Below are 19,638 nucleotides of genomic sequence, written 5' to 3' on the forward strand. Positions count from 1 at the left end.
GGGGCAACAACCTATTCATATCTTGAAACACAAAGGATTTATGTAATTTGATCTTCTTTTTGTCACAATATATTTAATCGTCGAACCCAACATTTGTATCATGTTTGAACGAAATCTTCCTGTTTTTTGTCATGGAAATGCTCTTAAACACTGCGAAAAGGATGTTGAGGCTATCAATGATTTCACGCCTTTTGTCAGACATTTCGTGAAACACAACTGTTGTTCCTCAAATTTATTTGTTTCTTAGAAAAAGCTTCCTTATTTTAGCACTAAGTAATTTAACATGTTCCGTTGTTCTGTATAATCGGATTGGCTTTCCTCCTTCTTTTTGCAGTGAGACTTTTTTTTTGTTTCCGTAACCCAAAAGACAAGTTGGAAATATGGAGGAAGAGCTTCCTATTTCCATAAGAAACTGTTGCAACGAAAAAAAGACAAATCACTTGTTTATTATGATAACAAGCTGTAAATTTCCTTTGACCGCGCAAATAATGCTTTTAAAGCCAGGGCTCCTGTTAAAGCTTGCTAAAGTACGCTGTTTCTGTTCTTCACCGCCGCAACTCTTTGCTGAGGCATCGATCATAACGTCTTGGGAAAACAAATTTTGCCCGTAAAATGAGATGTACATTATCGTGGCTAGGTAGCAAACAGAAAACGTTGCCGAAGGGGAAAGAGGATGAGTAAAAAAATGTACTGGGTACTTCGCGTTTTCTTAACTTCTCGAAAACAGGAAGAAGATTCGAAAACAGGGTTATGAGTTCTACCGGACCAGTCATACTAACATTATATACCAGACTCATAACAACATTATATTCCGAGGAGAGACATTGAAAATGCTTATCAAGAACAGGGCATACTTTCGTGACCATTCTAGCATTAAATATAGTTTTTTTTTCAGATTTTAGGCTTCCCGCTGAAGAGGAAATGTTGATCTGAGGTAGAGTGTGGATCTTTTTCTTGGGAAGAGAATTTGCTGCGCTATTTCAACCAAAAAGAGGCATTCGTTATTTAAATTTGTAAAAACATAAGTACTATTTTATTTTGACAAACATAGGCGGAAAATTATACAAAGGGATGTTCAGAACACGGAAGAAGGGAATTTCGACGGTATGTCATCAGCCATAGGTGGGTGGTATTCGCCTTTCCTCACTTAACAAGTGTTTTCAGTTGGCCACTTTGATTTGAGACTGTTAAAACTTAGCTTTCGCCTCCTTACATGCCTTATGTTAGAAATGATCTTCCACATTTTATGTTCTAATCAGATGAAACGTGCATGGACTATTAGCCAATCAGTGTGCGTGCAGAATCTAAATTACCCAACTGATTCTAATTAATCTTGCTTCAGGAGTGATGTTCACAGTCTGATGATTTGTTAAAGGATGAAATTCACGACCACAGGATTTCCTCAGTGGAACAAATACAGAAATGATTAAACGACAGCCCCGGAGCCGACAAACCTACAAAGGCTATTGACCACTATAAGATCTCTTACCAATGAAAGTTTAGTCCGTGATCAGCTAGCTAAAACAATTGGAGATCACGAAATGTTGTAAATTGAAGTGAAAAACAGCTGCCTAAGGCTCTTATCACGTATCTTGAGTCATTCCATTTTGCCATAGCGTGGGGTAAAAATGAGAAAATTCAGCTGACTGCCTTCCGTTTGCGTCAATGATAAAAGCAGCTAAAAAAGAGCAGTAAATTTGGATGTCTTGTTGTCAGTCGTGGTTGCCGGTTTTCTAAGGCTTTACCATCCTTAATTAGTCATTGAGCAGCTGCACGTCAATGGGCTAGCAGGAAAACTCTCAAAAATGATTAACAAGTGCTGTTATTTTCTCGCTAAGTACGTTAAGCTGAACTTGAACGACGTTTGTGTAATCTACTCGATACTGACAACATTCCCCATATAAGAGAAAAAAAAACCGAAATGTTCCGCAACAACATTCCGCATATAAGAGAAAAAAAAAAAACGAAATGTTAAACACCGTCACTTGACGATTGCAGTTTTTGATTTATCTTAAGTCTTCAAATCAAACAATGAAACGTGCTTTGTTTTCAGCAGCAATTCATTGAAAACTCTCCTTGTCACAACATTGTTTCTACATCTTCTACATCTCTGACTCTTACTGTACAGTTTTCAATGTTTCCGTCAACACTCAGGGAGACGCCTTTAGAGTTATTTCTATTCACCTGTTTCCTATTTGCAAAGGTCTTTTTTGATCGACGTCCGCGGCGAGACAAACCAAAAGTCTTATATAACGCCACGCGAAACTTTTCACATCTCCATACGTAGACGCAAGGATTTAGAAATGAACTCATAAACATTGTGGTGAAAGACCAGCGGAATCTCGTATAGTCGCTACTTCCAGCCAGTTGGAACCATGTGTCGGGCAAAAATAGAACGATAGAAACGCTGATCAAAATCGCTAAAGTTCGATTTGTCAAATGATCGTGAAGTACCATGCTGACTCTGTAGTTATAAGAAATAGATTGAAACTGGGAGACGATTCGACGGCGTTGTTTTCTGGCGATGCAATAAATCTTCAAGTACGCGACGAGAAACACGAGCAGCATACCCAAATGAAAATACGGAGCAGGTTTTTTTAAAGGGGTTGATGTGAACACGAGTGCCATCACAATTGAAATCACCCACACAATACACACGATCACCGCAATGTTCCTACCTCGCATAATCATAATATACTCGAAAGGAAACCAGATCGCGAATAATCGATTGATCGTCAGAGACAAAAGATTAAGAAACGAAGAATGCAAAGCAATGTACGAGATCAGCTTGAAAGTTTCAAAGTCTCGAGTGTTCCATTCTTGGTTCAAGTAGTAAATGTATAACGGCTGAGCGATGGAACAAACCGTGAAATCAGCAACACTGAGACTGAGTATGAAGTAGTTGACACCTGTCTGAAGTTCTTCGTTGCGGTAGATGACAAAGCACACCAGTAGGTTTCCAATTGTTCCCGCTACTGAACAAAATGCGTTAACAGTTGAAAGAATCGAGATGGCTAACATTGCCGGTAGAATCAGCGCCTGTGTCCACCCAAATTAACAGCAGTTTCCTCTCCTCGGCGCTTTCCACAGCTCAACTTCTTTCCACAGCTTAGCTTTGCTAAGAGGACTTGTTTTGGAAATGAAACTTTTTAAAGGGAGGTCGGATTTGCTGCTTGTCTCTTGACAGGAAATTACAGCAGACTTCCCCGGAGCTTCAATTACAGCCAAATAACATTTCGTTTTTCCTGCGGCTTGATCTACTTAATTTGGCGCTATTTTGACTGGCTATAATTCTGTTTTGCATTACACTGAGCTCACTTGTATTGGATTCTCTCGAATGATCAAACTCGAGCAAGAGAAATCCGGAAATTAATTCTATTCCTCATCTCGTTCTAGTGAACAATGTGTGCTTTTCTGTGATTAAGTCAGTCCAGAATTTGTAGGTACTTGACACAGTGTCGCTTATAATTAATGGTTTCCGTTTTTCTCATAACCTATCATCGTGACAAAGTATTAATATTGTATGGAGAATTTTGATTTTCATCCTCCATGGGAATTTTTAGAAAGATTGTATTAGTAAGCAAAAACAACGTAGGCATTCTATTCAGAATCAATTCCGCTTCTCAGATTCCCATGCAACAAGCTATATACCGTCAAAATAACGATTAGACCAAGTTAGGCTATCTTTGACAGCCTGAGTATCAGGCTTTGGGGAGGGGAGGAAAAACGAAGGAAAGAAAAATGGTGAAGGTATAGGCCGTGACTGAGCGAGAACTGAAAACACCTTGTTTATCAGTCTAATTTCACACAGAGATTTTTCACTTGCATTCAGCGTTGAGCCTTGTGATGCTAGCTCGGCAAACTGTACCTTGCTTCGGGAAAATCGTCGAAAAGCAAACACGCGTTTTATTAATTCACGATATGGCAGAAACGAAATGAGAAATGGCATCGCGATTCGAGAAAAAAGAAAATCAAAATTAAGAAACTAACCACAAGCCTGAAAATCAGTGCAACATTGCCCTAAGTTAAGGCTAAAAATTAGCGAGCTTAAAATGTCTCAATGAACTTTAAACTCAATGACTACATTGAATATTGATTGATCTACCTGAGGGCCAAGTTTAAAAACCATTCGCCGAGTTGTTTTAACTCCCGACTAGTTTAATAATTGAAGGGTGGATTTTTGATTAAAAAAAAGCAAAATAACACCCTAAGGCAGTTGATACTCGAGCCCATGTCCTGAATACCGAACGGAGCGATTTTCCTGAGATTTTCAGTCACGGTCATCAACGTTATAAGATTTATTTGACACCAATATACCATGTGAAACATTTTTAAGGATATAGTTTTCTATAACAGTTTAAAATAGTTTTGTTTCTGTTGTATTATGAACCGAAATCGAAAACGACAATAATTTTTGTTTTTATAATTTTGCAATCTTAACAGACAATTACGTCAGGTCGACCTTTTTAACATTATAAAACTGGATCATTAGGTAACGCAATTCAAGAGTATTCATTGGCTGAGTCATCGTGGTGTATGAGCCATTATACCATGCTTCACAAATATGTTAAGCATACGCGTAATTTTGGTGGGTGTGTTTCTTTCTACTTTACCTTAGTTTTCTATATTTTGAGGGCGTTTTTAGTAAAACAATTATTCCACTTGCACTTGTTGGATATGAGATGTTTATAGCCAACTCGGCGCTACGCGCCTGGGAGGCTATCTACCATCTCATATCCAACGCACGCACTCCGCGCTACGCGCCCTCGGAGGTCATCTACTATCTCATATCTAACGTGCGCCCATGGAATAATTGTTAATTATCCCTTACAGATAACTTTTCCGGTCTCGTGCAAAAAGGTATGAAGTTCATTACGTTGCAATGGCAACTCAGAGTTTGGTGGAACGTTATCTCATCTGAGACTTTCAATTCATCTTTGTCTAGTAAACAAGTGCCGCTCGATGTTCTCAGACTTGGATTGATTATGGTGATGAGTTGCTCACGGTTGACAGCGATCCGATTGAGCCACCTTAACTAGGAATTACATTCTGGAAGAAAAGATAGACATTGGAGCTTCATATAACACTTGTAGATGTAGAACAGCGTTTCAGCCGATTATGGTTTCCGGAACTGCGCATCACGGCGTAGTCAGATCATCGAATTAAAATGCCTCACTCCCCATGCATGGTTCGCCCCCCTTCCATTCCCTTCTCTGATGGGGAAAGTAGCCTCGATCGACTGATTGGTCAAAAATGGAAACAAACAAACAAACAAAGAAAACCAGAGCAAAAAACTATGTTAAAAGTGGCACCTGAAAAGACATCCTCAAAAGAACTGGAAACGACATATGGTCGAAAATAATAATAAAAACAAACAAACAAACAAACCCAAGTTAAAAGTACTGAACGAAAGTAGCCACTCTCCTAACGGATTGAATTCAAACGCAGTAAACGCAGTGATCTAATTATAACTTAGTCGAGGAAAGAACCACTTTCCCTTGATCTCGATTGGTCTAAACGGCGGAAAGTGTGCTGAAGTCGATCGCTGCTGACACACTTCACATCTTCACTTTCACAAAACTTTTTGCCTGCCGAAACAGATAACGCTACCGACAAATATATCCTTGCATATTCTCACGCTAAACGGAGGTTATTGTTTAGTGTATAAATAAAATGGCCACGTTTGTCTGGGAATAATCGAATGACGTTGTTTTCTTTGATTCGAGATAAAGAAACTTTAAAAAGGATGAAGATTGGAGTTATCATGGCTAAAAGCTTTACAACCGATACAATATAATGAAAATTGCAGAGAGGGAAAAACAGTTGTATTTAGAGTTTTAAATATTCCTGTAATCAACCCCCATATTGCATTGTTTAACGAATACATCGTCATGCTAAAAGGATTGCTTCAGGGAGATAATTGTTTTGGCTTATCAGTATCGTAAACATTGCGATTGATTGGTTTGGAGCATCAAAACAAAACTATCAATTTTTAAGCATTTATGTAAATCTCTTAGATTATGCCATAAACAAAAAAAATGGCTCCAAAATCAAGGTTTGAAATGTAGCAGCCATAATAAGCTCTTAGGTTAGATGGAGGGCGTAAATCAGAGCCTCTTCCGACATAAATAACCAGTGGTCTTTTTAATCCCGTTTAGCAAGTAGCTTATCAAAAAAAGAAACTGCCTCGTCATGCTGCCTTTTATTGCGTCAAGACATAATCTGGTAGTTGCGTATATTATAATTAGCAACAACAAGGAGCAAGATAATTAATATCCCCGATAATAATGAAATGTATCAGCCGTTACCATTTAAAGCACTCTCAAAGCAACCTTTAACAAGAAGACACCTATTTCATTTTCCTATTCAATACATCGACCACAGTCAGGGAAAATAAACCCCAAAATCAGTTTCAACACTGGCTTCGTCTTAGCAGTTAATACTGTAAATGCCAGTTAGTACATAGTACATTTTAAAACCGGTTCCACAATCAGGGTTATCCGTGGACTAACACTCAGTTCCTTCCGTATGTTCGAAATTCTCCGTGCATTCCAATGTCTTTACATGTATGATTCTACTTGCGCCCACTTTCTGAGGGTTCTTGGGTCTGTTCCAATGTTTACTTATGGCAATGTTCTTTTTCGATCGACGACCGCTGCGCGACAAACCCAAAGTCTTGTATAATGCAAGCCGAAACTTTTCACTTCTCCACACGTAAACGCAAGGATTCAAAAACGAGCTCATAAACATTGTCGTGAATGACCAACGAAATCTTGAGTAGTCGCCACTGCCAGCTAATTGTAACACCATATCGGGCAGAAAAAGAACAATTGATACGCTGATCAGAATCGCCAGAGTTCGGGTCGTAAGATGATCGTTGTGAACCTTCGTCACTCTGTAGTTATGAGAGATGGATTTGAATTGAGAAACGATTTGACGGCGTTGTTTCTTGGCAATGCAGAAAATCCTCAAATACATTACAAGAAACATGAGCAGCATTGCCAGGTGAAAATATGGTGCGGCATCTTTTAAGGGGGATAATACAAACCCGATCGCCATGACTACGGAAAGAATCCATGCGAAGAACACGATCAGAGCGATGTTTTTGCCACGCATAATCGTGCCATACTCGAAAGGAAACCAGATCGCGAATAATCGATTGACCGTCAGAGACAAAAGATTAAGAAACGAAGAATGCAAAGCAATGTACGAGATCAGCTTGAAAGTTTCAAAGTCTCGAGTGTTCCATTTTTGATTCAAGTAGTAAACGTATAACGGCTGAGCGATGGAACAAACAGTGAAATCAGCAACACTGAGACTGAGTATGAAGTAGTTGACACCTGTCTGAAGTTCTTCGTTGCGGTAGATGACAAAGCACACCAGTAGGTTTCCAGTCGTTCCTGCGACTGACAAGAAAGCATTGATTATGGACAGAATGCGAAAGGTTAAAACCCGTTCCATATAACCGAGTGGCAAACAGTTAGCTACAAACAGCTTGAGTATCGATTGATAGATGACGAATGACGGAAATGACTTCCTCGTTTGACTTTGAGACAGGAAACTTTGGCTGGCCTCGAACAATGCCCTGTGAGAAAAGCTCTCTTTTATATTACACTGCCGGGCAAATGTTTCTTCCGTTGTTTTTTTCATTCAAAATGTTGAACACGGAAAAGAAAGAGCCGATTAATCCTCAGTATAAGAACACCTGTCAGCTTCTAATGCGCATAAATCATCTTTAAGACTATCCCATTGATTTTGACGTACTGTAACTAAAGCAAATAATCAATGCGTTTCCCAAAAACTCATAAAAACGAATTTCGCTCATCATAATCTCGAAATAACTAAGTAATAAATGCCGTTTTTTGGTCTGTAAATAGAAAATAACCATTTGATTGGTAACTAAATTGAACCCAAGACAAGATTGGTCTTCTCTTGATGAAACTTAGTTATAAGCTAAGTACGCTAAGGACCAAATGAACGTAAAATAAAAGCAATAAGGTTTTAAAGCGCGCATGTTGCTGTGACCACTTCTTTTAGCTGACAAATATTGAAACACCCATGATAAATCGTCGGTCATTTTTAACTTATCTGCATGAACACGCAACACTGACGAAACTATGGACAGAGCGGCTCAATGCTAGAGATTTGTGACTTATTTACATTTTTTGGGCTGGAAGAACAAAATCTCAGAAAACTTAGAATAAACCTTACAGTAATTATGACAACAAAAATCAACAGTCAGTTCCGAAAAAAGAGTCGCGATAAAGAAACGCTATTTTAATTGTAACTATGTTGGACAAAAAATTAACCACAACATATCCACATTCTGTGTATTTCTTTTTTGTTGTTTTATTTGTTAAGAATACATAGGATTTTAAAAGAGGCACATTACTATAAATCTCGATTTAAAATACATACCTAACAAAAAAATTGACAACATCAGTCATGAAGGCACTATTGGTTGCGCATTATCTTGAAGTTTTGTTTTAGTCTCTTTAAGGTTCCAATCAAACACTCCATCGTATTCAATTTCTAGCTTTAATGCCAGCTGTTTGAAGAGTCCTCTTAAGAAGTCATAATCTGGTTCTTCCTCGAATTTTAATCCCTTGCAATAGTTAAGATATTCCCGAAATTCATTGGGCAGCTCGTGGCAAAGCCGTTCTACGGAAATGGACATTTTCTTCTCGGTAATCAACTTATACCTCTCTTGATCATTGCGTGCCTGCAGGCCCTGCCACGGTAAGGACCCTTTACAGAAGTACACGAGGACATAACCGATGGACTCTAAATCGTCTCTTCGACTGGGCTCCATGCCTTTATGTGCATTCACACTGGCGTAGCGGGTTGTTCCGGTGATTTCACGATTTTCCATTTGTCGAAATCTGATATGTTTAACACGTTTGTCACGGTATTTCTTGGCAAGTCCAAAATCAATTAAGTAAACCTAAAATAAATGTGACGCAAAAAGAAATATATTAACATATCGCAGTGACTGACTATTGGACTCGCAATCTGATTGGCTGAAGAGGTGTCTTCAACTTCTTCATTATTGGGGAGCTCAAGCAAACCACGATGGCAAAGGCAACGAAAACGTCACCAACAAAAGATTTGACCATGCACGTGCGTTTTAAATCTTTATTTTTTGACATTTATTGGCCGTCGCTGCAAAGCAGCAACGTGAAATGAGCAAGTTCTGTGTATTTTGGAGAAGGCAGGCCATGACAAATTTTTCGCAGTTCGTTTTGCAATTGATCGCTGGCATTACATATTTAGCTTGAGCAGGTTTTCAGACCGATTGGCGTACTGAGCAGGTTCAGATAGTTACGAAATTCGAAGGTAAAATATAAATCCCTTTTTTTTTACCAGGCGTCGTCTCTGTGTCGCCGTCGTCATTGCTTAAGCTCCCTAATTAGAAAGTTGCACGTACAACCTCTTTCCCAAGATCTCAAGGCAGAATAGAGAACCTAGTAACGAGTTTAAACTTTGCAAAGAAGCCATATGCATTATCTCTATTGTACTACACGATAGCAGTTCAACTGAAGGTATTATATCAATGGTAAACAACAGGAGCCATAATCGGGGACCCCGATTATGGCTCTGTAAACAATCAAGACCAACAATCCAAAACAATCATATACATGGCCCCTGAAGCTGTAAAAGCTTAAAACAGTGACTGTGTGCAAAAAAATTGGTTGATTAATAAGTGATTGATTCATTGATTCATTGTTCATTGATTGATGAATTGATTATCAGTAACAATCAGGACAGACGGCACTCCACGATGTATAATTGTGTGACCTGTCTATCAGCATCAATTTTCTGTACTGGTTGACTGCTGGATTGCTATTGGTTGATCCCTCCGTCTACTTAACATTTAGATGATTCGCTCTCGATTTCTATGAGGTGATAGATGATGAGGCCGAAGAAGTAGAGTTCTTACTAAAATTTACTTCAAATAACGGTTTCCGATTATTTCTTGACGTATTATTAAACTATGCGCCTGAAAAAGATCGCTCAGATTGAATTGTCATTTAAAATTGAAGTTGTGTGCGCGCGCATCAGTTTTTTCAATAATTTCGAATTTTTTGTAAGCCAAGAAACCGTCAATGTCCTTCGTTTAGACTTTTCAGAAGTTTAATTATTCATTTGCATCAAAATGTTCCCCCAATATTCGGAAAAACGAGAAAAACGTCGCCAATTTCTAGACGACTTCCAGCCACTGCGCACTAATGGCTGATCTTGTTCAATGTCGCAGCCAATCAGATTACAGCATTTGCAATAGTATACTAGTAGAATTCTATTAAAGATATAATTATATGGGGGTGTATAAATTTGTATACATCTAAAGTTTTTTTTTTTTTTTTTGCTTTCTTTTTGATTTTGTGCCTCAGAAGATAACAGCTTGTACAAACTATATATAGTATATGCAATGACTACTTTTAAAGGTAAAGCAAGTTTGACAACCAGTGTTGCTAGTCTTGCTATGTTCATGGAATAAAACCCCCTGGGAGGATTTTTTAAAGCAAACAGTACCCGGTAAAAAAACTGACCCTGATGCAACCAAATTTCTCAGCGGATAACGCGTACCTTATCCGTTTTATCCCGTCGGCCCATGAGAAAATTCTCTGGCTTGATATCACGGTGAAGATAATCATTTTCGTGAACAAACTTGATCCTGGCAATCATCTGGTCAGCTAACTGCAGCACAGTCTTCAAACTAAACTTTCCAGGCATTCTGAGCAACAATTGATCTAAATTGGCTCCTAGAAGTTCCATAACTAAAATGTTCTTGTTTGCCTCCTGTCCACACCATAGGACTTGAGGAAAGCCCTCCTAAAATTTTAACGAAATGGGCCATATTCGTATTCTCGGTATTGGACTGAAACTAGCTTGCAAATGAGGTTATTGCGGGGAGTCTTTTCAAATGCGAACAACATAGTTCTCTTTTTAATGATATTCCCACGCGTGAGCCTCCATTGCAAGCTAGTTCCAGTCCAAAACCGAGAATACGAAAATGGCCTATTGATAGGGCGGTTAGCAGCCTAGTACATGGGCTACCTAAGAATCTTCTCCGCTATTGAATACCGAGGAGGCCTGGGAGACGAATTTGGTACTCGGACGATCTCTTCCTTTTATGAATTTTCATGAATGCCCTGAAAACTCGCGTCAGGGAGAGCGCGTGCCAGAATTACAACTACTCACAAGGAAGGGTCAAAAAGGCATCTCACTGTAAGTCGAGCTACAAAGATAAGGGACTCCAACATTAATTGGTGATCATCAGTAACCATGACCACGCTTATAAGTCATATAAGTTGCAAAAAAATGGTTTCTAATTAGGAGAAATACATGTACTCTTAACTGTTGATTTATACAGTGCTTTCCACACGGATTTTGTTTTTGTACTATGTACTACAACCGGCCGAAACAAAGCAACGAGACCCAAGTGACCGACGTGAAACACCGAAACAACCAAGAAACGGCTGAAACAAACGAAATGCAATCACCAAAAGAAGCCGAAAACCATCACTTCTATTGGCAGCTAACCGTTATCAGGCTAATGCAAACGTTATTCAGGCTAACTGGAGCGCAACAAGACTGCAGACTTAGATGTGCGCTCCAGTTGCCGTGAATGGCACTTGGGTTAGCCTGTGGTTGGCTATTAACGGTGGTAATAAGTTTTACTCGTGTCGATGAATTCGCTTGTTTTGCTCGCTTTTTAAAGGTAAATGAGGTGAGGGTATACTTACCACATTGTCATCTTCGCCAACGCGATGTAACGCTTTGAGCAAACGAGCTTCTTCTAAGAGCGTTTGTGGTTGACTTGTTTGCTGAGACTCGATTTTTATCGCCACTTGTTCTCTACTGTGGATATCTCTTCCTAGACATATGACTCCAAAGGATCCCTCGCCAATCTTGCCTAAAAGACGATACTTTGTGGCAACGAGACTTCCCCCAGAAACTGGTGGCTTAGATGGACCCGACATGTTGTTCAGTCTCACATGTTTATTTTTGACATTCTTCTTCTGAAAATTCGCTTGACTCTTTCGTCATAATGGCATGCTTGTTTAGCGCGCGCTAGAGAGGTATTTCTACGGTTATGCTCAAATTGAACGTTTGTTTTGCTTCGAGTTATTAGATAACTGGGATTCTAGTTCTAGAAAAATGCTTTAATTATATACCCTCGTCTACACCGTGAGGCTCCGGTTAGCAACAAATGCACAATAAACCAATCAGAATTTGAAGCAAAAACATGCAATTGGTACCAACCGCTTGCGCAAGGCGCGCGAGTTCCGGTCTACTCCTGATTGGCTGATGAACAGCACGCATTTGCTCTAATTGGTCCAAGTTCATCACGCGTTAAAAAAAAAAAAAAAAAAAAAGGAAAAAGAAAAAAGAAAAAAGAAAGAATCTTGTTGTTGTGAATCTCTGCATCGAATAACTAATCAAACCTTCTAACCCCGCGCAACTTCAAGAGTAAAGTTTTGGTCTCTTTGTTTGCTTTCTTTGCTAAGTACGGAGGACTCCCGGAGTGTACCGCGCACCCGCTCAAAAAATTAAATAATGAGAAATAGACTACATTAATTGAAGCTATGTTAAAGCAAAAAGTCGTTCTCCCTCAGTTTATAATTAGTTTGTTACGTCATAACAATTACCTGATTTTCAGCAATAACGAGGATATAAATCGAGTGCATTAATGTAATTATGCAAGCCATTAGTTCGAGTCGTCAGAGAATAACCGATGACATGCACAAAGTAAATTGTCTTTAAGAATCGTACGAACAGAACAGCATTACGCGAACACTTGGGTTCGACAAAAACGCCACCGGAGAAAATAGTATTTCTTCCAGCTATATATGGCCTTGGCTATCCGGCATGGTACACCAACGCGAGAAGAAAAGGAGGAAAAAGAGTGCTTCATAACGAACCTCAGCAACGAAATCCTTCTTTATGTTTCGATATATATGGACGCTAAGTCAGTGGCGAGACTTTGTCAGACTTGTCGACGTTTACGAGATGGCATTATGTGTAGTGATCCGTTATGGAAAGAACGCCTCCGACGAGACTTCGAACTTGATCTTCGAATGAAGAGGCCATTCAAATCGTTTTACGAAATATATCGCCTAGTATCAATGTCCCGAACAGTTACAAAGATTTATCTATCGGAGCGGTTTTATTCTTCAGGGAAATACGGTTATTTGCCCGGCTGGTTATGGACTTGGGTTATACTGAACACCAGCGCTCCTGAACTACCCTCATGGATTCGCAATAACAGACAGGCGTTTCTGCGGCTCAAAGTGAGCGAGATGCCCTTAGGACGAATCCAGCGGGTTTGGAATTTAGCCGCGGGAGATTTCTCTGGGATTCGGGAGGTACGAAATGAAAGAGGGACCATCTATTACAGTTGGTCTGACGTTCATAAAGTCTTCTTCGCCAAGTACGGTGGACTCCCGGAATTGACTGCGCATTCGCTCAAGCGATGCTCGCGCGCTAAGCGACATCTCGAGCGAAATTTCACCGAACTCACTTCCGAAGACTCACCAAGACAAAATCAAGCGCGACAGACCTTTATTGCAGTAATACCACAAGACCTTTTCACCTTTCGTCATCTCTTACAACCTTTATGAAAAAATGTTCAGTTGGATGACTGGAAAATGAAGCAAACAGTAGAAACATTTGCGGAGTGTGCAGGCCTACAGAGATAGGGCTTTATTTAGAAAAGAAATTTAAGGAAGACAAATAGCATCATGTTATATCAAGCTTTGGTTTACTTGGAATCCTGTGGAATTCTGTACATAAATGGAGGTGACCAATCCAAGTTGATAGATCTTTACAATTTTTCCTAACGTATAATAACGTTACATGAATATAACATTGTCGAACTGAAATTATATTTTTGACGTGAAATTTGAAAGACACTTTTACTGCATAATTTGTTCTTGCAGGCATGTATTTCAGTCCACTGATTATCACAACTGAGACAACTCACTTTATCATTAGGCTGCTGATAGATTCATACAGTGGTATGGAGCAGTTTTGCGTAAAACAAAATAACACTTAATGGGACACAAACAAACGTTTTGATACAAGTGAAGACTGAGGAATGAGAACGCCAAAAGCGAGGAATAGAAGAAAACATTCATTGTTCGTTTCCTACTCAGAAGCTCGAGATATTTAGTATTGAAACAAACTAAAGTATACGAAAAGCAATGACTCTGGTTTCTATTTGGCCTACAAATACACGAAGGAGGAATGTGCCCCCTACATCCTTCAAAGAAGTTGTAACTAGCACTTAGAACAGATCAGTGATTTCCAAAACTGCTTAAACTATATCAGTCGGAAAACAAGTTGCGCGTCGGTAGATCCTCTTACAGTGGCTCCGGGAGCTTTAATCTGTAGAAAGGGCAACTGAGCTTGATTAAGTTGTACAACGCAAACTCACACCAAAACACAAGCATTATTCACGCGTGCAATGCAAACGAGACAAACGACATAGCGGTTGCGCAGGTACAAGTGAAGTAATTTTTCCCGGCTGCAGTTGTGCGTAAAATGCGAGATAGGAGCGTGAACTGTTAGACTGGAGCGCGAACTGCAAGAATGGAGCACGAAATGCGAAGCTTGATCGTGGGGTGGAAAAGTGAAGCGCGAAGGGCAATACTTGAGGTGACGTGCGAGAGACGAGCGTGAAGTGCAAGAATGATGCGCAAAGTGAAAGGCATTGCCTGCGACTTCGGGTGACACAACCGAAGAATGATTCGTACATCGATGCGAGTGGACGATTTTTCCACGTAATCACCCCCTTTAAAATTTGGCACCGTCTTTGTTCGTAATTCTCCCACTCTAAATTCACAGCAAGAACAAAAACAAAAATCTTCACGCTTTTACCAGTTTATCCCAATCTCTGACCAATCGCCATCAACCGAACCGTACATATCCGATCACAGACCAGCAGACGGACCATTGCAAAAATAAATTAAAATGTCAAATTTCAAGTCTAATTTTATGTTTGTCTTCATTCTCAATCCCCGAATAAATATCAACTTTGAAAATTTTTCACCAAAGTACACAAACATGCCGTCCGTAACTGAAAACGACAAGTTGAAATCATTCGATCGATTTTCGAGGACAAGCTGAGACATCTATCTACTATCTATCCCAAAAATCAGAATTTTTCTCTTTTCCGATCTTATATATTTTTCAAATATTTCTTGTTGGGGGAACTCGATGCCCTCTTGAATTTGCCATGAAGAGGAAAAGAAAAGTTAACGATTAATTGGGCAATGGTGTAATTTTACATGCGAGCAGTTTTTGAGCTTCTTACATGTGAGACATGTGGGTTTTCTTAATGGAAAACCACAGAACAAAGTGATTTTCGTGTTTGTTCATATCGAAGTGTAGCAAGAGCACCGCGTGGTGTCACGGTTAACACTCTTTCACAACTTTCCCAGCAAGGACCACTGTTGCACGACATATTTCGACATCACACAATCTACCATGGTCATACATATTGCTGCTCTCCTCTGGCGTGTTGTGCTTGCATAACTTCATTATTTGGACGTTGAAGATAGCAGTTACCTGGAATTCTTGTGGCGTTTTCACTGGCGGTTAGTTGCGCCTTTTCTTTATTTATAGTGCAATCCGTTTGCGAAGAATACGCTCAGCTTGTCACTAGTGAACAACTTCAACAAACAGTAAAGACAGCCAAGTCCTCAACTTGGTGGAATCAATTCCCTGTCGGAGATCCCAAAAACTGTTTCTTTCATGACAATGTGAATCGCCTTGAGGTTCTACCGGGATTCGGATGGGACAATTTACGAAATCTTGAAATGGAGCTAAATGGGACACGTACTGGCCTCCAATTATTCCCAGTGTAAAACCACGGCTGACAGAAAATACCTTCTGCCCGATGACGCTATTGTAATCCCTGTGAAACGCAGCAAAGTGGACATGTTTTCGGAGGTGTTTGATGACTGGAAAAGCTACACAAGTACCACGGCAAACTCTGTTAATCTAGAGGCGTCTTATTCGGTAGCAAGCGGTTCTTTCGCAGCGGATTTCAAATACAACAAGGAGAAGCAAGTCGGAGATAAGGCTGTCACGGCGTGCGTCCAAATCCGCCACCTGTTGTGCGTAGTGAAGACGCATCCGGAATCGGCGCTTCATTCCGTCTTCAAAAGTAGGCTGATGCAGATTGCGGCAGAGCTGCAAAACAACCGCACCAAACAAGCGTGGTACAGCGCCCAGCTTCTTGTGAGAGAATACGGCACGCACATTATCACGTCTGTTGACGCCGGCGCTACACTCGTGCAAGAAACTCACACCAAGGCCCGGGGGGGGGGGTACTTTGGGAATTTCTGGGTGGGGATGTGCCGCTGGGACCCTGGAACCCTTAGCCTATACCATTGCTAGTTCAGCTGAATTTTGCTAACCTATACTAGAGTAAACTCCCAAAATCCTCCCATCTATCGACATTGTTGAGGCTTATTTGCGTAAATTTAAACTTGCCGATTTAATTTTTTTTAAATTCTTGAGTGGCAATCCCTGGTTTCCTTACTCTAGATAAAATCTTCAACCAACCAGTCAGTTTTGTGGAAAATGATAACCTATTCTAGACCCAAACGCTCTGATTTATACACCCTATCCTAGAGTAAACTGCTTGAAAACCATACCCTTCACAGCAGCACATACCTATATAGCCCATATATAGCAGTGCCCCCCCCCCCCCCCCCCCCCGCGGGCACCAAGGAAAGCGTTATCAAAGACAAATCGCTTACAGCGAAGGTCGCTGCAAGTGCAACCTTCTTTTCAGCCCTTAAAATAAGTGCTGGAAGAAAACATTAACAAGCAAAGAAAACATTAACAAGTTTGAAAAGAGTCGCACTGCCTCACGGTTGTTGACGTACGGTGGTCCGCCGTACAGATCGAATTTTAGTGCCCAAGCATGGGAGGATGGCCTAACCAACGAGCTTGTTGCTATCGACAGAAGTGGGGATCCTTTATATTACGCTATTAACATCGCAACCTTGCCTGGCTTACCAGAACCGACAGTGTTCCGCCTTGCTAAAATCGTCCAGCAAGCTATTCGTCTGTACTGCAAAGTGAACTCTATTGGGGGATGTACTGACTTCACGTCACCCAAGTTCAACTTCGACGCCAATGTCGACGACGGCAGTTGTCACGCTAAACATACAAATTTCACATTTGGCGGCGTTTGTTCAAAGTGTCACGCAACTCGTTTCAACACTGCGGGGAACTTGTGCGCGGACCTTCAGCAACAGAATCCCCTCACGGGCGATTTCTCCTGTCCTGAGGGATATAAGGCCGTGGAACTTCTGAAACCCCAATCGAGGCCCTGTTAGGCGGGGTACCCATGTCCCCTGTCTGAAATTCGCCACCAGCCATGTCGGCATTTCGCAAGATTCTTATGTCGCCTGTCGGAATTTCGTCTCAGAGGAGTTGTGTCAGGAAATTTAACCTTTTTCGATTAAAACGAAGCTACATGTATAACACATCGTAACACCTTTGTTTATTAAAAAAAAAACCGACACAGTGCTCTGAAGTCTCACGCATTGAGCATGAGGCTCACGCAAACGAATTCAATCTTACACTCTCATGCTGAAACGATTATTTCTCACGCATTGAAGGTTCCTTGCTGTTTTAGTCAAGTACATATATAATTAAGTATCTCTTTGGATATAATTTACTCCTTGTATGCTTTGCACTTGCTTCGACCACTTTTCAGCAGTAGGAATTCTTATGCAGAGCCAGCATTTCTCCAGTCAGTGGGTTTAATGGTTACTTTGTGGTTACTTTTAAAGCATCATATTTCGACTCAGAATGAAGGAAAAGACTTCTTAGCTACTTCAATTTTTCAAAATCTTCTACGGGGCTGGGGGCATGCTTTCTAAGGGCTTGGGCATGCTTTCGAGCGCTGAAGTTGCTAACCTCCTAGGGGATATGGGGACATGCTCCCCCAGGAACTTTTGAAATTTAGACGCTTGGAATTGCTATTTTCAGCCATTTTCCAGTCAGTGCTTGGAGCTAATGTACAATCGAACCTATGACTATTTTTACCATGTTTATGTTTGACAACCGTTCTTTAACTCAAAATCTCAACGGCCTCAATCAGATAATCTCTCCTATCTATATTCTTCCTTTGAATTTGGCGTAACCCTTATCTTCTGCTGAAGACGAGAAGACCTTGGCAACTTTCCCGTCTCTCTTTTCCTTCCATAATGCCATTTGTTGATAATACAGCTTCATATTCTTTCACTGGTGACCCACTAATAAAAATATGAAGCAGACGGTCGAAGATCTCTTTCCTTTTTCCTTAAGCGTGTTTTTAGGCGTTTTAGGGCACTGCTCTCTCAGCTGAGAGTGAGAAAAAATGCTCAGCAATGACGGACTCGATTTATTGGACGTGGACGTTTTAGCATATATAAGAAACCCTGGGTTTCATGACCCGTTGACATCGTACGTGAGAGAGGAAAACACATTTAAAACTCTGGAAATGCGTCTTCACTTCGACTCAAACGTTTAAAACAATCGATGCATTCTCAGTTCCGAAATTCGTTGTCGGTCTATCTTGCCATTGGTGTCGCTTTCTCTATTTCGCTGGAGTAGTCGTTCGTCGACAATTCATAGCTCTCATGTCGCCTTTTCAAGGCCATGTCGCTTGTCGGAATTTACCCCTAACAGGGTCTCCCAATCAGGCGAAAGACCAGTGGTAACGAAATCGTACCATCACACTCACTGCCGCAAAGTTTATCATCGGTGCGGATTTCTGTTGTTGAGAGACTGCCGTCATACGTCATGCCAAAACATATTTCATTACAGCATGGTGTATATTGAAGCCTACTGGTGCGCCGCAGTTCAGAATGTGGACAAGGACAGTGGAATATTATTTGGTGGTGTTTACACCTCTACTGAGCCTAACCCTGTCACTGGTTTACAAAGCTGCCCACATAGATTCTACGCCATGCCTTTTGGCAGTCATTCTCACGTGTGTCTTAGCGACGATTATGAACTCGGCTGTCAGTTCGCTTTTACCTTTTGCCGGATTTTTCAGTTGTTCATCTGGCAATCCTCTCGCTGTGCCTCACAAGAGAACCCAGGAAAGGAGTGGCAAGACCGCACCGCGAGTCTCCCCTGTAGAACGTTTACTTGAAGAAGATGGAGAAGGAACATTAAACGGCCCACAGAACTGCCCCCGAGGCTACAGTCAGCACCTCATGGCTGTAGATAACGAATGCGAATAAACTACTGTGCGAAAGCCAACTCTTTGGCCAGATTGTCCAACACGGCAGTAAAAAGACCCCCTTAAAATGGCCGCCCTGGGGTAAGCCCGAACGCAGCCAGAAGGCTGATGGTTGTTGGAGTAAACGGTGAAGTTTGGCACAAGAGCGATTCGATGGCCGAGTGGACCCTGGCCTCTTTTGCGGCTCGTGATGAGGACGACTCGCCGGACCCCCTTGTATCTGGGGACCAAACTAAACCCATGTCCCAAACCGCTGCCATTGCCCTTAGCGTGCGCGCTGCGATCCTGGCAGGAATATTAGCCATTGCTGTGTTTATTAGTTACAAGAGGCGTCAGACTACAAGAAAGTACAGAGCAGCTTCTTTAAAAGAGGTCCTAACGCC

The 19,638-nt window shown here is 40.9% G+C and overlaps 4 protein-coding genes across 4 annotated transcripts; 1 reads left to right on the plus strand and 3 right to left on the minus strand.

The window, feature by feature from the left end:
* Positions 1-2,079: 2,079 nt before the first annotated feature.
* LOC145483716 (D(2) dopamine receptor-like) lies at positions 2,080-3,436 on the minus strand. Its single transcript, XM_081462267.1, has one exon. The coding sequence runs from the start codon at positions 3,019-3,021 to the stop codon at positions 2,080-2,082; it is 942 nt and encodes a 313-aa protein (XP_081318393.1). The 5' UTR covers positions 3,022-3,436.
* A 2,563-nt stretch (positions 3,437-5,999) lies between these two features.
* LOC145483723 (adenosine receptor A2b-like) lies at positions 6,000-7,742 on the minus strand. Its single transcript, XM_081462276.1, has one exon. The coding sequence runs from the start codon at positions 7,648-7,650 to the stop codon at positions 6,508-6,510; it is 1,143 nt and encodes a 380-aa protein (XP_081318402.1). The 5' UTR covers positions 7,651-7,742; the 3' UTR covers positions 6,000-6,507.
* Positions 7,743-8,443: 701 nt separating this feature from the next.
* On the minus strand, positions 8,444-14,298 carry LOC145484965 (casein kinase I-like). Its single transcript, XM_081463627.1, has 3 exons — positions 11,748-14,298; positions 10,588-10,833; positions 8,444-8,944 (listed from the first exon to the last, which is right to left on the minus strand). The coding sequence occupies exons 1-3, from the start codon at positions 11,982-11,984 to the stop codon at positions 8,444-8,446; spliced, it is 984 nt and encodes a 327-aa protein (XP_081319753.1). The 5' UTR covers positions 11,985-14,298.
* A 1,536-nt stretch (positions 14,299-15,834) lies between these two features.
* Positions 15,835-17,357, plus strand: LOC145485042 (macrophage-expressed gene 1 protein-like). Its single transcript, XM_081463723.1, has 2 exons — positions 15,835-16,277; positions 16,919-17,357. Exons 1-2 carry the CDS (start codon positions 15,835-15,837, stop codon positions 17,355-17,357), a joined length of 882 nt encoding a protein of 293 aa, XP_081319849.1.
* The last annotated feature ends 2,281 nt before the right edge of the window (positions 17,358-19,638 follow it).

This window comes from Orbicella franksi, chromosome 1 (assembly GCF_964199315.1).
Source record: "Orbicella franksi chromosome 1, jaOrbFran1.1, whole genome shotgun sequence".
NCBI lineage: Eukaryota > Metazoa > Cnidaria > Anthozoa > Scleractinia > Merulinidae > Orbicella > Orbicella franksi.

Excerpts from the sequence above, each read along its gene's own strand:
- LOC145483716 (XM_081462267.1), bottom strand. The coding sequence starts at position 3,021 with ATGTTAGCCATCTCGATTCTTTCAACTGTTAACGCATTTTGTTCAGTA.
- LOC145483723 (XM_081462276.1), bottom strand. The coding sequence starts at position 7,650 with ATGAAAAAAACAACGGAAGAAACATTTGCCCGGCAGTGTAATATAAAA.
- LOC145484965 (XM_081463627.1), bottom strand. The coding sequence starts at position 11,984 with ATGTCGGGTCCATCTAAGCCACCAGTTTCTGGGGGAAGTCTCGTTGCC. Across the intron at positions 10,834-11,747 it reads TTGGCGAAGATGACAATGTG|GAGGGCTTTCCTCAAGTCCT; the intron begins GTAAGTATACCC and ends TTAAAATTTTAG. Across the intron at positions 8,945-10,587 it reads GACGGGATAAAACGGATAAG|GTTTACTTAATTGATTTTGG; the intron begins GTACGCGTTATC and ends CATTTATTTTAG.
- LOC145485042 (XM_081463723.1), top strand. The coding sequence starts at position 15,835 with ATGGGACACGTACTGGCCTCCAATTATTCCCAGTGTAAAACCACGGCT. Across the intron at positions 16,278-16,918 it reads TACGGCACGCACATTATCAC|ATCGAATTTTAGTGCCCAAG; the intron begins GTCTGTTGACGC and ends TCCGCCGTACAG.